The sequence below is a fragment of the Hippocampus zosterae genome, chromosome 13 (genome assembly GCF_025434085.1).
Source record: "Hippocampus zosterae strain Florida chromosome 13, ASM2543408v3, whole genome shotgun sequence".
Taxonomy (NCBI): Eukaryota; Metazoa; Chordata; class Actinopteri; order Syngnathiformes; family Syngnathidae; genus Hippocampus; species Hippocampus zosterae.
Window position 1 is genome coordinate 20,375,044 of NC_067463.1, and position 13,883 is coordinate 20,388,926.

General features: G+C 41.6%; 1 protein-coding gene across 9 annotated transcripts in view; it reads left to right on the top strand.

Annotated features, from left to right (window-relative positions):
- Positions 1-13,883, top strand: part of LOC127612901 (teneurin-3) — a 205,720-nt gene that overhangs the window by 135,120 nt on the left and 56,717 nt on the right. For 6 of the 9 annotated variants that reach the window (XM_052083740.1, XM_052083741.1, XM_052083745.1 and 3 more), the window contains 5 exons: positions 907-1,092; positions 3,484-3,510; positions 9,464-9,610; positions 11,279-11,409; positions 12,050-12,138. In XM_052083740.1, the coding sequence (XP_051939700.1) occupies positions 907-1,092; positions 3,484-3,510; positions 9,464-9,610; positions 11,279-11,409; positions 12,050-12,138 (580 nt within the window). The remainder of the gene's footprint in view (positions 1-906; positions 1,093-3,483; positions 3,511-9,463; positions 9,611-11,278; positions 11,410-12,049; positions 12,139-13,883) is intronic. The other 3 variants (XM_052083742.1, XM_052083743.1, XM_052083748.1) reach the window with 1 other exon arrangement.

Consider the following 13,883-nt stretch of genomic DNA (forward strand, 5'->3'; position numbering starts at 1 on the left):
CCATCACTTCAGAAGATGAAGCCATTTTGTATCAGTTCCATTCTCCCCTCTCGTGGTATTTCCAGAGCAACGTGGAGGAGGAAGCTCTTGTGCATCCTGTCGTCAAAAACATGGAAATAAAAGAAACCTGTTGAATCGTTTGAAAATGTAGCACCTAAGTGATTAAGTGGAAAGCATGCAAAAAAGTGAGCAGCAATTATCTTTGTTGTCAGAAGCACTGCTTTAATACTGGCGATTTAAAAGCAGTGAAAAAAAAAAAAAGGTTGCCGGTCCGCGAACAGCATGCACTTGCCTCAACCGGTCCGTGGTACAAACGTTTTTGGGGACCACTGATTTAGAGTGTCTTGGATTCCTGTAGCATTTTTTTTTTTGCATTTGTTTTGTGGTTTGTAATGTTTGTTTCTATGATTGCAGCATTTCTTTCTTGCATTTGTGTTTTTTTCTGCATTCATGCGTGCATGCATCCTTGCAAGCATTTTGTACTTGCAGCTTTTTTTGTCTTTTGTCTTTTTTAGTTTGCATCTTTTGTGTTTGCAGCGTTTGGCCATTTGCCCCTGTCGGTCACCCGAGTATATGATTTTTTAAAAAAAAAACAGCGATACAAAGGAAAAATAAAGAACTGACATGCACAAATGTGCAAAACTCTTATACAGTAACTGGATATTTGTCTTTAAAACTAATCAATCACATTTAACCTCATGGTAACTAGGAGTCAGCAATTACCCGTCACTTTTCAAAGTGCATGTACTGTAAATATGTATTCGATGTAAGTAGGAAGAAAGTGGTCTGCACCTTAACCACATCAAACACGCTTACCGGTAACTTACCGTTGCTCTTGATTTTGTGTTGCATGTTAATGCATATATCATTCATAAATCATCAAATATATTTTCATTCTCTCAACAGAGTTGTGCGAAGTGGATTGTGGAAGTCATGGCATTTGTTACGGTGGTTTGTGTCGGTGCGAGGAGGGATGGACTGGAACTGTCTGCGATCAGAAGGCCTGTCACCCATTGTGTAGCAAGAATGGTGTGTGCAAGGAGGGCAAGTGTGAGTGTGACCAGGGCTGGACCGGGGAACACTGTAATATTGGTAAGTCCGTCTTGTCTGCATAGACACACACACACACACACACACACACACACAAACAATTGCATGAACACAAACAAAATACAGTAGAGCATAAAAACTAGAAAAAATAATGAATTCTTAATTTATGGAACTCATAATAGCTCAAAGGAAATTCAACATGGCGGCCCGGTAGTCCAGTGGTTAGCACGTCGTCTTCACAGTGCAGAGGTTCGATTCCAGCTCCGGCCTCCCTGTGTGGAGTTTGCATGTTCTCCCCGGGCCTGCGTGGGTTTTCTCCGGGTGCTCCGGTTTCCTCCCACATTCCAAAAACATGCATGACAGGGTGATTGGACGCTCTAAATTGTCCCTAGGTGTGAGTGTGGGCGTGGATGGTTGTTCGTTTCTGTGTGCCCTGCGATTGGCTGGCAATCGATTCAGGGTGTCCCCCGCCTACTGCCCGAAGACAGCTGGGATAGGCTCCAGCACCCCTCGCGACCCTAGTGAGGATCAAGCGGCTCGGAAGATGAATGAATGAATGAATGAATGAAATTCAACATGCCCTCTGCTTCAGAGTCAAACAGAGCTGCACCACTTGAACTAGGGGTGGGGATGGTGTCTTGGTCAAGGGCGCCACAACAGTACTCAGCTAACAGACTACAATCTCATCAATTGCCATTTTTTTCCACATATTTGTCCATAGCAGGACATAAACCCGTGACCCTCCGGTTCCAAAGCTCTTACAGATGACCAAGGACTGCCCCAATAGTACTTTAAAATGTTTCCACACAATTCCACACATGAGAAGTAAAGTTTACGTTGTTTCATGGCATTGAGACCATTCTTTTCTATTGTCTACTGTAAATCCCACATTTTCTCCTTTTGATTTGTGCTGGGTCCCTGAGGTACAGACTGCACATTTTTATACACGGTCTTATTTCAGATGAAAGTAGTTCGTGAAATGGGCGCCCATAAGTACTTGTCCCCGGTTAGGGATGATTAAAGGGATGGACGAAAACCCACTTCCGTTCTTGCTTAGTTTGTCCTTTTTAAAAAAATAAAATAAAAACTCATCTCATCCACCATCCCCAAAATGGGCATCCATCCAGGACGGAATGCCTATCTCTGGTAAAAGCACGAAGGCTGTTTCTATTTCTCTCAACCATATTTCAGTGTGCAGTCTGCATCGACCTCAACTTTAAATTACAACACCGTGTTTGTTACTGTAGCAGAATGGCTCTTCTCTGAAGTGTCATGCTACTCCTAACACTTCTGAGAATGTAAATGCAAGAAGAAATAAATACAGTAACCAAACAAGGGTTTATAGCAAAGAAAAAGAAAACAAAACACCATTTAACGAGCTTAAACATTTGGGACTGTACGGCCGAAGCCGCCACTTAAAACGCTATTTGTTGTCAAACAGACTGACAGCAACAGATTCACTGTCAAGTAGCTGCGAAATGGTGTCAGTTATTATCACTTAAACACACACATTGAACGGACTCACATTGTGCAGGATGCTGACAGAGAACAACAAGATGAGGAGAAATCCATTTTGTGCTGAGCCAACAAGCCCCCCTTGTTTATTTAGAGAGATTGTACACTGAAGCTGATGAGCGGCTTCGCATAAAACTGACAAGCCCTCTTCAATCCTATCATTTCCAAACATCACACGCACATCACGCAGACTTTGGGGAAGTGTTGATCTCACTGTGGAATTGTTTTCCCGTTCAATTGTTGTCCTTTTTTAGTTGACGATCTGCTTTCCTGACGCAAAATGAATTTAATGTCTTGTTTAGGATTTGGGGCGGCCCGGTAGTCCAGTGGTTAGCACGTCGGCTTCACAGTGCAGAGGTACCGGGTTCGATTCCAGCTCCGGCCTCCCTGTGTGGAGTTTGCATGTTCTCCCCGGGCCTGCGTGGGTTTTCTCCGGGTGCTCCGGTTTCCTCCCACATTCCAAAAACATGCGTGGCAGGCTGATTGAACACTCTAAATTGTCCCTAGGTGTGAGTGTGAGCGTGGATGGTTGTTCGCCTCTGTGTGCCCTGCGATTGGCTGGCAACCGATTCAGGGTGTCCCCCGCCTACTGCCCGGAGACAGCTGGGATAGGCTCCAGCACCCCTCGCGACCCTAGTGAGGATCAAGCGGTTAGGAAGATGAATGAATGAATGAATGAATGTTTAGGATTTGTTTCATCTGAACCAACTGTTTGGTTGTACACACCACGATAATTAACATACCTTATTTGTTTTCTCAAACTTCATATCATATTTGATATTTACTTCTGACATCACATGCTGAGTAACTGATTTAATATCCTATGAAATGTGGTATTTCGTTTTCCCAAACAGCCAGTAGTCTCCACTAAATCCTTTCTTTCCTTCTTCCTTTCTTTCTTTCTTTCTCTTTAAAAAGCTCACAATCCGGATATTAGAGTAAAAGGTACTGTACTCTTTTTCCCTCTCCCACCGATCGTTCCTTCTCTTCTCATTCGTTGCTTTTCCCATCACAATGCTCTGACCATTCTTTTTTTTTTCCCCCAGCATGCATCTGTTGGCAATTACGATCTTGCAAAATAAATACAAGATAATGCAATGCAACCAACACCAAATCCACCTCAATTAATACCTTTTTCGTGTTTGACCGGGGTTTAGAAGTGGGGTTATAATTTCCGGCATTCTGGGTGAGGAGTACACTGACCAAACCAAAATAGGATTAAGAAAATCCCCCAAAAATAACCCCCCCCCCCCACACACACACACACACACACTCCCTTAGAAATAATTTGGAATTCATTTCACATTACCTTTCACAATAAAATTGCTTACTTGATTTGGGCAGAAAAAAATGCACGGGAAATGCATGTGAATTTTGCTGCTTTGCAACTCAACAAAAAAATAAAGATAGAAAAAATACGATTGCTACTTGCCCAATAGCTGCTTTGTGAAATTTTTGACTCAGTGATACAGTAGACAGAGCGGATTCTTGGTTCATAAATGCCCCTTTGTTCAATAACAAGCTTGTTTCGGAAGAAAATTCTCAGCTGAAAATGTTTCTTGTTGACCAAATCTGCTTCAATTGGCAGACTTTCAACGTCAACATGGAACACTCTATTGTGCTTTTTCTTCACAGAGCAGCGCCATCCCTTCTATATTATTACATTATTCTACACATACGGATAGATATCTTTTAGTTTTTTAGTCATCAACATATCTTCCAAGAAAGTGAATATTGCACATTTTTGTGCTTTTAGGAATGGAAAGTGGAGAGTACATTGGTGTGTGATGAGCTCAGGCTAGCGGGGCTGGGCATGTGGCGCCACGCATTAGTGAATTATTTTATCCGAAAAGCTGTAAACACTGCTTTACACTAGTGCCGGGGAAACGATTTCTGTTCCCACAACGGCAGAAATGAAATGTACAACTTTTAGCGTTTCACAATTGATCATGAAGTAAAATTTACAATGTGATTAATATCCTGTGCTCGCTACACATTTTCCAAATTCAATGTAATCCATCCTGATTACCGTACAACAGTAACATGTGTTTTTTTTTCAATTTTTTGAAAGTTTGCTCTTTATGTGATCTCCATCCAAACACAAGCACCTTAGTGGCGACTCATTTCTGTGTCCTTGCTAGCTACCTGAAAAGTAGCTCCAAAATTACTTCTTTGTTTTTAGTACACTGACCCGGAATTATGACCCATTCCCCTTTTTAAGGGTTGTGAAAAATGTAAACACACTGTCGTATCCATTGTTACTCTGCCTTTATTGAAAAGGTAAATTATCGAGATGTATTATGGTGAATGAACCTTTGTAATATTTATTCAGAGTAGCCTCAGGGTAGTCAGGGCAAATATTTTCCTTCTTTCAACCAGCTCACTATTGCGCAAAGTTAAGTATTAAGTTATACTTTCTGATATAGTTGATGAAGTCATGGCCCTGCTGTTGCGTTTGTTTTTTGTTCTAAGCCTTTAGCCTTCTGTCCCTCTGATGTTGTTATGCTCTGCTCCCGCGCAATCGCACTTGAACAGCTGTCGCTCACGTTGGTTTATTTATTTGTTTATTTCTTGATTATTTGGTAGACTGTTGTTGTTGTTTGTGATGTTTTCTTTGTATAAAATTGACTCACCATGCTGTGGAAAGTATTTGAATCACGTGAAGCTAATTTTGAGCTTGAAGCATATATGTTAGCCAAATAGCTTTAGGTGCACTGTTCCATCACAATTCATATGATTTTTTTGTTTGTTTATTTATTTATGTTTGTATTTGTTTATTTATTCATTCATTCATTTTTGCAGAGACTAGTTCTTAAAATTTTAGGACTTGATAGGGGTCTTCACTATTTCATTAGTATACAACAACCTGCTCATGGTTTCCTTTGTATGTCTTGGGATGCCTATCTTTTCATTTCCACTTTAAGCTTATAGTTTGACATATCAGTTCATCGGTTTTAAGATGACTTAATATTTTCTATTTTTTCATGACTCTTTGTTTTCGGCGATAGAGACTGAGCAAAAAGTCAACACTTTTGGTCCTTGCTCCCATTTTTCATTTTCATGAGCTGTATTCAAAGAACACTTTTTCACATCCACAAAAAGCATCTCTCTCTCTCTCTCTCTACTTCTCTCTCTCTCTCTCTCTATCTATCTACCCACCCAGTCACCAGCGGTGTGCAGCGGGCCTTAAATGAGCAGTTTTATTACACGTCACAATGCCGCAGATGTCGCAGGTTTTGAGCACGCAGTTGACTTGCTGACTGCGGGAACGTTCACCAGAGCTGTTACTCATGAAGCGAATGTTCATTTCTCAGGTGGCATTTGCGTTATGTGGGTTTGCTAATGTCAATGCTGTTGATCACGGTTCCCTATCGTGACTGGGGTTATGTTAGGGCTAAGCCAGGGGTGGGCAATTATTTTTTTGCATAGGGCCACATGAGAACCAGAAAATATTATGGTGGGCCGGATCGAAAGGGTGAACTAAATTCGACATAATATTAATTGGATTTCTTTATTTAAAAAGCAGCATTTTACATTTTTTGGCACGTTTTTCAGGCTTTAAGAGTACATTATTCCATAGTATCGAACGGGATTTGCTGGACTTGGCGCTACTGCGGGCTTCTGTATCGTCTCCCTCCCTATGCTCTGCAACTTCAAGTAACTGTGCCCCTTGGCGTTGAAATGCCTGTCATTACAAGTCCAAATGAAACGAATGCAGTTGTTGACATCGAACCATAATTGTGTACCAACCTTCGGCGGGCCGGATTAAAAAGACAAGCGGGCCGGATTTGGCCCGCGGGCCGTAGTTTTCCCACCTCTTTGTTAAAAACAAACACAGATGAATTTTATTGAAGGCATTTTGTTTGCACAAATCCCTGTGACGAAATTGTTTTGCCATTGATCCGCCACCATCACCTCATGTTGCATCATATGATAATGCACAGCGCCCGCCTTTGCAAGGATCTGTACATGATTGCTTGGAGGCGGAAAACAGCCCAGTTCTTGCATGGCCAAGATACTCATCAGACATGTCACCCATTCAGTGTGTTTTGGATCCTTTGGATCAGCGCACACAACAGCTTGTTCCACCACAATTTGGCACAGCCATTGAAAGCATTTGACATTCCACAGTCAACAACCAAATCAACTCTACGCAAAGGTATTGCACTGTGTGGAGCAAATGGTGGTCACATGACATTCTGATTGGTCGTCCGAACTCCCGGAGCCCCGTTGTAGTAAAACTGCACATTTGAGAGCCCCCTTTTGTTATGGGCATTCTGTGCCGCCACTTTTGCAAAAATCCCAGTCCAAATAGTGTCCCGGTGAGTGGTTGGATTTCACCCGTGCTCACTGACACAGATTTAGACAGATTTGTGAAAAAAATATTTGAGTGAAATACACCTTTTCTGTACAAAAGTAATTGTTTTTGAGCTGAGCATCTGAAAAATGGGAGCAAAATCAAAAGTTTCATTTTTATATGCGTCTAAATGCCGACATCTAGAAATAGTGACTCTTTCTCTGTCAGTCTTTCCTTGGTGGCTGCACTGCCATGACCCCAGCTCTTCCTACTGTTCTCTTCTTTTGCTTGCAGATTCCATCTCTCTGTTCATTGCCGAGTGTATTTGCTGCTTTTGTTCAATTTATGTTTTTCCCTAATTTTCCTCCCTCTCTTCCTCGTGCCCTCTCCTTTTCTCAGGATATAAAGGTAATCTATTCATGTCAAAGGCTCGTTTACAGGCTTGAATGTCCCAAAGTACTTCCAATGCTGTTTGTTTGTTTGTTTGTTTGTCTCTTTAGTTCCTCTTCCATGTAATTGTATTTGTTTTTTGCTTCGCCATTATGATATTTCTCATGTTATACGTATTTACTTTTTTTTTAATGTTTGTGTATGGTCCTTATTTTATGTATGGTCCTTATTTTGTGGATGGTCCTTATTTTCTTGGTTAGGAATGGTAGCGTTCTACTGTCGATATTCACACACAGCACAGAGAGTCTAAAATGTGCCGTTGTTGTTCTCTTGCACTCGGGGACCTGATGTACATGTTTGTGTTCAGTTAGCCAGTTGCTGTCCCTCTGTCTTCACGCTACGCTGTCCTGTGCCTCCTCCCCTTCGTCACCTAAAGCTCCATTCCTCCGTGTCTGTCTTTTCAGTGCTTTTGTTTTTGAATTTCTAATTTTTGCAATTTAGTCTCTCTGAGTAGTCTGCGATACATGGAGTGGAGTCTTGATAGCATGCAGTCCCATACATATGACCATCCTCAGATTTTATGTGTCTCTCTTCACCGGTTGTGTTTTCACATGGATTCAAATCTGTGATTTGTCCCTCCCACACTGGCATACATTACACTGGTCTGCATCAAAAAAGAAACGAGTCATCTTGCCCCGTGGGTTCCTGTTTTTCTTTAGCATTGTATTTATTGTTGTTGTTGTTGTTTTTTTTTTTTTAATGCAGACCAGTGTTATTGAGTTGAAGAAAACGGTGTTGATGGAGCAAATGAACTTCATCTTGAGGAAAGGTTAATGGTTCAACTGGTTGCCTGATTTTTAATTTAACTCGGATTTGGAGAATATGTTTTGTGGAAACACTTTTAAATCATGTTCTTGTATTTTCTATTGCCATGTTGTATAATTCAACAATAATTTGTAGTAGTAGTAATTTCTTTTTAAAGCCATACACTACATGTACTGTTTACCAGCAGGATATCCAAGCGGTTCATGTGAAACTACAACATTTCAGTGTTTGTCTCACATGTGATTTAATTGAGCTCATTTGGTGGTTTACAATAGAACAGTTTTGTTTCACGCTTTGGGCTTGAACCAATATGGGTTTTTGAAGACAGGTGGGTTTTTTGTTGTTGTTGTTGTTTGTTTGTTTGTTTTTCTTCAAATTTTAATAATGCCACAGCACAGTATATGGGGCTTATTACTGAAATGCCCTATGTTGTCTGGCAAGTACCTTTTCCCCAGGTAAATTTGTAAACCAAAATACAGAATAGATGTTTTTTAAAAAATTCCCCTTAAAATTATTACACATTAATAACTCTGTAGTCAGATTATCAAGGTAACTAGAATGCATTGGAGCTATTATACTATAATAAATTCACAGTGCCGGTTTTATGTATCGTTTTGTTTTCACAACTAAACCGTGTAAAGGGTAACATTAAAATTGTCTGGAGGGGTTCTATACTTTATGAGCATTTAAAGGTTTATGGTGATGAGAGTGTGCGCCAAAGAGTAGATTAATTCATGTCAGCCTCAAAACTATCGATATATAATGCAAAACAACATTGAAATTAAAATACTGGTAACGCAAATCTACCAAAATCATGGAATGGATTTTGTTTGAGGTTATTTGTTGTATACATTGACACTATGTATACAGTACTTTCCTATGATTATTGGACTAATCTATTTGCACAAATAATTTCTCATTTCTGCATCTAATAATTCTTGTCTAATTTATACCTTGAGGGGAACTCAAGGTGTAACATTTGTCACATTCTACTAATTGATGAACATACTATATTTTTAATTGATTTGTTAGCCCAAGTTGGGTTTTTCTCCTTTTTTTTTGCGCTTTAATTTGTTTTAGGAGGGTCTGACCCAACAGTATATGAAACATCTTCAGTGTGCCCATATCATATTTCAAGGAGCTGCCAACTCAACTTGGGCTCTTTCTTTGAATGGATTTCATTTTCCTATGATAGCCTCGGTGTAGTTCCTCAGGCTTTGCTGAGGTGAAGGAAACACTCTCATTTTTCACATAGTGATATGCCATTTCCACCAACTTTCCAAAATGTATATTGGTTGAAGCCTATTTCACACCCTACTGGCCTCCAATGATCCCATCCCATTCATGCTGCTCTAACTCTGGAAATGTGTTTTTTGACCTGCCCAGAGGGATGTCCAGGTCTCTGCAACAACAATGGGAGATGTACCCTAGAGGCAAGTGGCTGGCACTGCATCTGTCAGTCAGGATGGAGAGGAGCAGGATGTCATGTCGCCATGGAAACCCTTTGTACTGATGCCAAGGACAATGAAGGAGGTATGCTCACCTACCGACTCAAATGGATGAATGGTATTTGTGTACTGGACAATTATATGGGCAAATTGAATCGGAGGACTTTTGCAGAAGGCAGAACATATTTCACGTCCTAGTAATTTGCTCCCCATACTACAGCGAAAATGTGTTTAATATAGCACGTCGGCTTCACAGTGCAGAGGTACCGGGTTCGATTCCAGCTCCGGCCTGCCTGTGTGGAGTTTGCATGTTCTCCCCGGGCCTGCGCGGGTTTTCTCCGGGTGCTCCGGTTTCCTCCCGCATTCCAAAAACATGCGTGGCAGGCTGATTGGACGCTCTAAATTGTCCCTAGGTGTGAGTGTGAGTGTGAGTGCGAATGGTTGTTCGTTTCTGTGTGCCCTGCGATTGGCTGGCAACCGATTCAGGGTGTCCCCCGCCTACTGCCCGAAGACAGCTGGGATAGGCTCCAGCACCCCCCGCGACCCTAGTGAGGATCAAGCGGCTCGGAAGATGAATGAATGAATGGAAATATTGTAGTTTATAGCGGGCGGCCCGGTAGTCCAGTGGTTAGCACGTCGGCTTCACAGTGCAGAGGTACCGGGTTCGATTCAAGCTCCGGCCTCCCTGTGTGGAGTTTGCATGTTCTCCCCGGGCCTGTGTGGGTTTTCTCCGGGTGCTCCGGTTTCCTCCCACATTCCAAAAACATGCATGGCAGGCTGATTGAACACTCTAAATTGTCCCTCGGTGTGAGTGTGAGCGTGGATGGTTGTTCGTCTCTGTGTGCCCTGCGATTGGCCTGCAACCGATTCAGGGTGTCCCCCGCCTACTGCCCGGAGACGGCTGGGATAGGCTCTGGCACCCCCCGCACCCTAGTGAGGATCAAGCAGTTCAGAAGATGAATGAATGAATGAATGTAGTTTATAGAACAAGTCCAACAGATTGTACTGAAGCCCCCTAAGATGCTGGAAAGAAATCATGTTAGGAAGACCTGTTGTTCTGGATGGGACTATCCCATGAAGCAATATTGATTTAGGCGTGTACTAACCTTGCAAGGCAGATGGACACGTGACATCACAAAGTTATCTCAAAGAAATTTTGTAGGCATGAATGAAGAATAGACGGGAATCTTTACTGGAATAATTGAAAAAAAAACAGCAGCAGATGCTGCTAGAAACCACAGCATTAAAGCCAAAAGCCATGACTAAGTTGGCTGGGAATGTAGCAGATATTTTAAGACCTGGAGAAACAACATGCGGCTAAGAAAAGAGTGAAAAGATAGATGAGCCTGGGAGATGTTGGGTCTTTTTTTTGTGTGTGTTTGTAAACTTTAATGGTTGTCACCAGATGTACACCTGGGTTTCATCAACTCAGTGGGACAAAATAGCTGTCCAGATTTAATTACCTGATGTAACTCTTTCTATCCATCCATTCATGTCTTCATACTCTTCATCTGCTTCATGTCATCTACTCCTCCCCGATTCCCATTCCTTTGTTCTTGCTGGATTGCTAATTATTCCTCATTTCCATCGCCATCTTTCATTACTTCTTCTTGCTTATTCCCCCAAAATATTTTCCCCTTTAACCAACTTCAACTTCCGTCTGCTATCCTTCTATACTTCAGCTAATAATTCTCAAGTCCAAAACTCTCATCAAGGTTTGTGAAATAACAACTTGGTTTTTTGTGTGTTTCAGATGGCTTGACTGATTGCATGGATCCAGACTGCTGTCTGCAGCCCTCCTGTCAAAGCCAGTTGTTCTGCAAAGGGTCACCAGACCCAGTAGCAGTACTGAGCCAGTCCACTTCTTCACTGGCTCCTCAGCAGGTTTGGACAGCCAATCATGAAGTTGATTACCAATGGAAAATAATGAAACATCTTACAAGTCACAATAAAGATAAGATATCCGTTATGTGTCCCACACTGTGGAGATTTACAGTCTTCAGCAGCAAGAATGTCTGTAGAAAGAAGAAAGAAGAAAAAAACAAACACCGTTCAATTAAGTGCAATATAAATACAAAATGAATAAATTGCAGTGCTATTTACAATTTTCCTTCACATCATTTAATTACTATTATTATTATGATTGTTATTTTTTATTCATCAGCCTGACAGCAGTCGGTACGAACGACCGTCGGTATCTCTCCTTCTTGCAGCGCGGGTGTAACAGTCTCTGGCTGAAGGAGCTACCTAATGCTGTCAGGGCGGGCTGGAGAGGGTGGGAGGGACTGTCCATCATAGTTTTTAGCTTAGTTAGCATCCTTCTGTTGCCCACCCCCTCCAGAGTGTCAAGGGAGCAACCCAGGACAGAACTGGCCTTCCTGACCAGTCGCTCCAGTCTCTTTCTGTCCCGGGTTGAGATGCTGCCTGACCAGCAGACAATGCCATAATGGATGGCAAGCATGAATGTTTCTTTGATGTTGTTTTTTTGTTCTTGGATTTTGATTGCATGTTGTCCTTTATTCAGGCTGCCAGGTCTTTCTACCAGCGCATTCACTTCCTCCTTGGTCCTGAGTCCACTCATGTCATTTCCCGTGACAGTCCATTCAATAAAAGGTAAAAATTCAGCAATTCACGCAGTTGTTTACATATCATTATCTCAGTGAATGTCATTCTTTTAGGATTGTTATTGGCACACCCTTGCACTCTTGGAAAAATACGGCAGATCAGAATCACATTTTACATTCTTTTTTATTTATACAATGTAGGCATAGATTGATTGAGAAGGTTCATTTCTAAAAGACTTGACTGCTGGGGCCATATATGAAAATGCATAGTATAGTTTGTAGTACTTTAATATATTATCATATTTTTGGGGACCGTAAGGCACTCTTAAAAATTGAATTTAATTTTCTCAATAATCAACAATGCGCCTTTTAATCGGGTGTGCCTTATGTATTTATGAATGTTGGCTTTTCACTTCCCGGTCTTGAATTCAAAGTCCTTCGAATCACATCCACATTCTCGTTCTCATCTGCATCTATTCGCAAGCAGGTGTTCATGTTTTCATCATTCCGGGATCAGAACTACTTCCTGCTTCCGAGTCCAAGACTCATGGGTAATGTCCTACTAGCCAAATGTTGTGGTCAGACCGAACTCACGTTGAGCGTTTCTTGCAGTGCGTTTCCAATGATGTGACACCACAAGGTAAATGACGCAGCCAGCTTCCAATAGCCGCTGGGACTGAGCAAAAAAGGCTGGATCATAGTGACTCCATTGACTTGTTTACAGCTATTGAACTGACAACCAAGATACATTTCGCATTTGCCAAAAAGTACGAACACAACCACTGGTCACCAGATTGACTCGTGATGTTCAAAAAATGTTTTCCTACTCCGAACCTCTTTTATCCTCGAAGCAAACTGTAGTTGCACGGTGATCAAAAGCAAGTAATACATGTGCCAGTACCCGGTCTGAACCTAGCATAATAGCACCAAATCTATAAAACAAATGTATGGTACAATTGGAGTAATCTATTTACCATACAATGCTTCACAAAGACAATGCGTCTTTCAACCCAGAGTGCCTTATGTATGAAAATTTTTGAAAATACACCTGTTCAGTGATATTGCACTGAATAATAGAGTGCACCTAATGGTCTGAAAAATATGATCCAAAATGTACTATCACGAGTGCCAAATCAGTTATTCCATCTGTGTTCTCAATCCTGATGATCTAGAGGTCCGTGTCCAATACAAAAACTGTAGGTATTACACAGTGCTGTGTTGTAATGCAATATATGCAATTGTGTGTGCACATTGTTCAGCAAAGTCCAGCAATATTTTCCCAAAACGTTTTCAAACAGATCAGTTTAAAAATAATTTTCACTTAAATCATCAGTTCTTAGTAGGTCACATAATCCTACAAAGAGCTTGTTTCAGAACATGTTCGTAGTATTAGTAAAACAATACAGCTGAATGGGCCCCAAAAACAGTTATTCGCAAATACTATAACAAATTGTAATTTTCAGGGAATAATAGGCCCGTCAATGATTCATCACTTCACCATGGTGGAGGACATTGTGTGTCTCAATAAGCCTTGGACCTCAATTGTCTGGGGCTTTATGCCCCTGGCAGGGGAACCCTTGGCAAACAGGTCCAAGATGAGGACCAGACAGAGCACGGCTCACAGTGCGTTATAATGAATACAAATGTTGGACTCAGTTTTTCCTTGCCCAGACATGGGTCATTTCTCTGGAGCCCGGCTTGAAGGTGGGGCTCAGTGATGACCACCTGGTGGGCAGACCTGCACCAATGGGACCCACAAGGACACCTTAGGCCACAGTTCAATGATTGACTTTA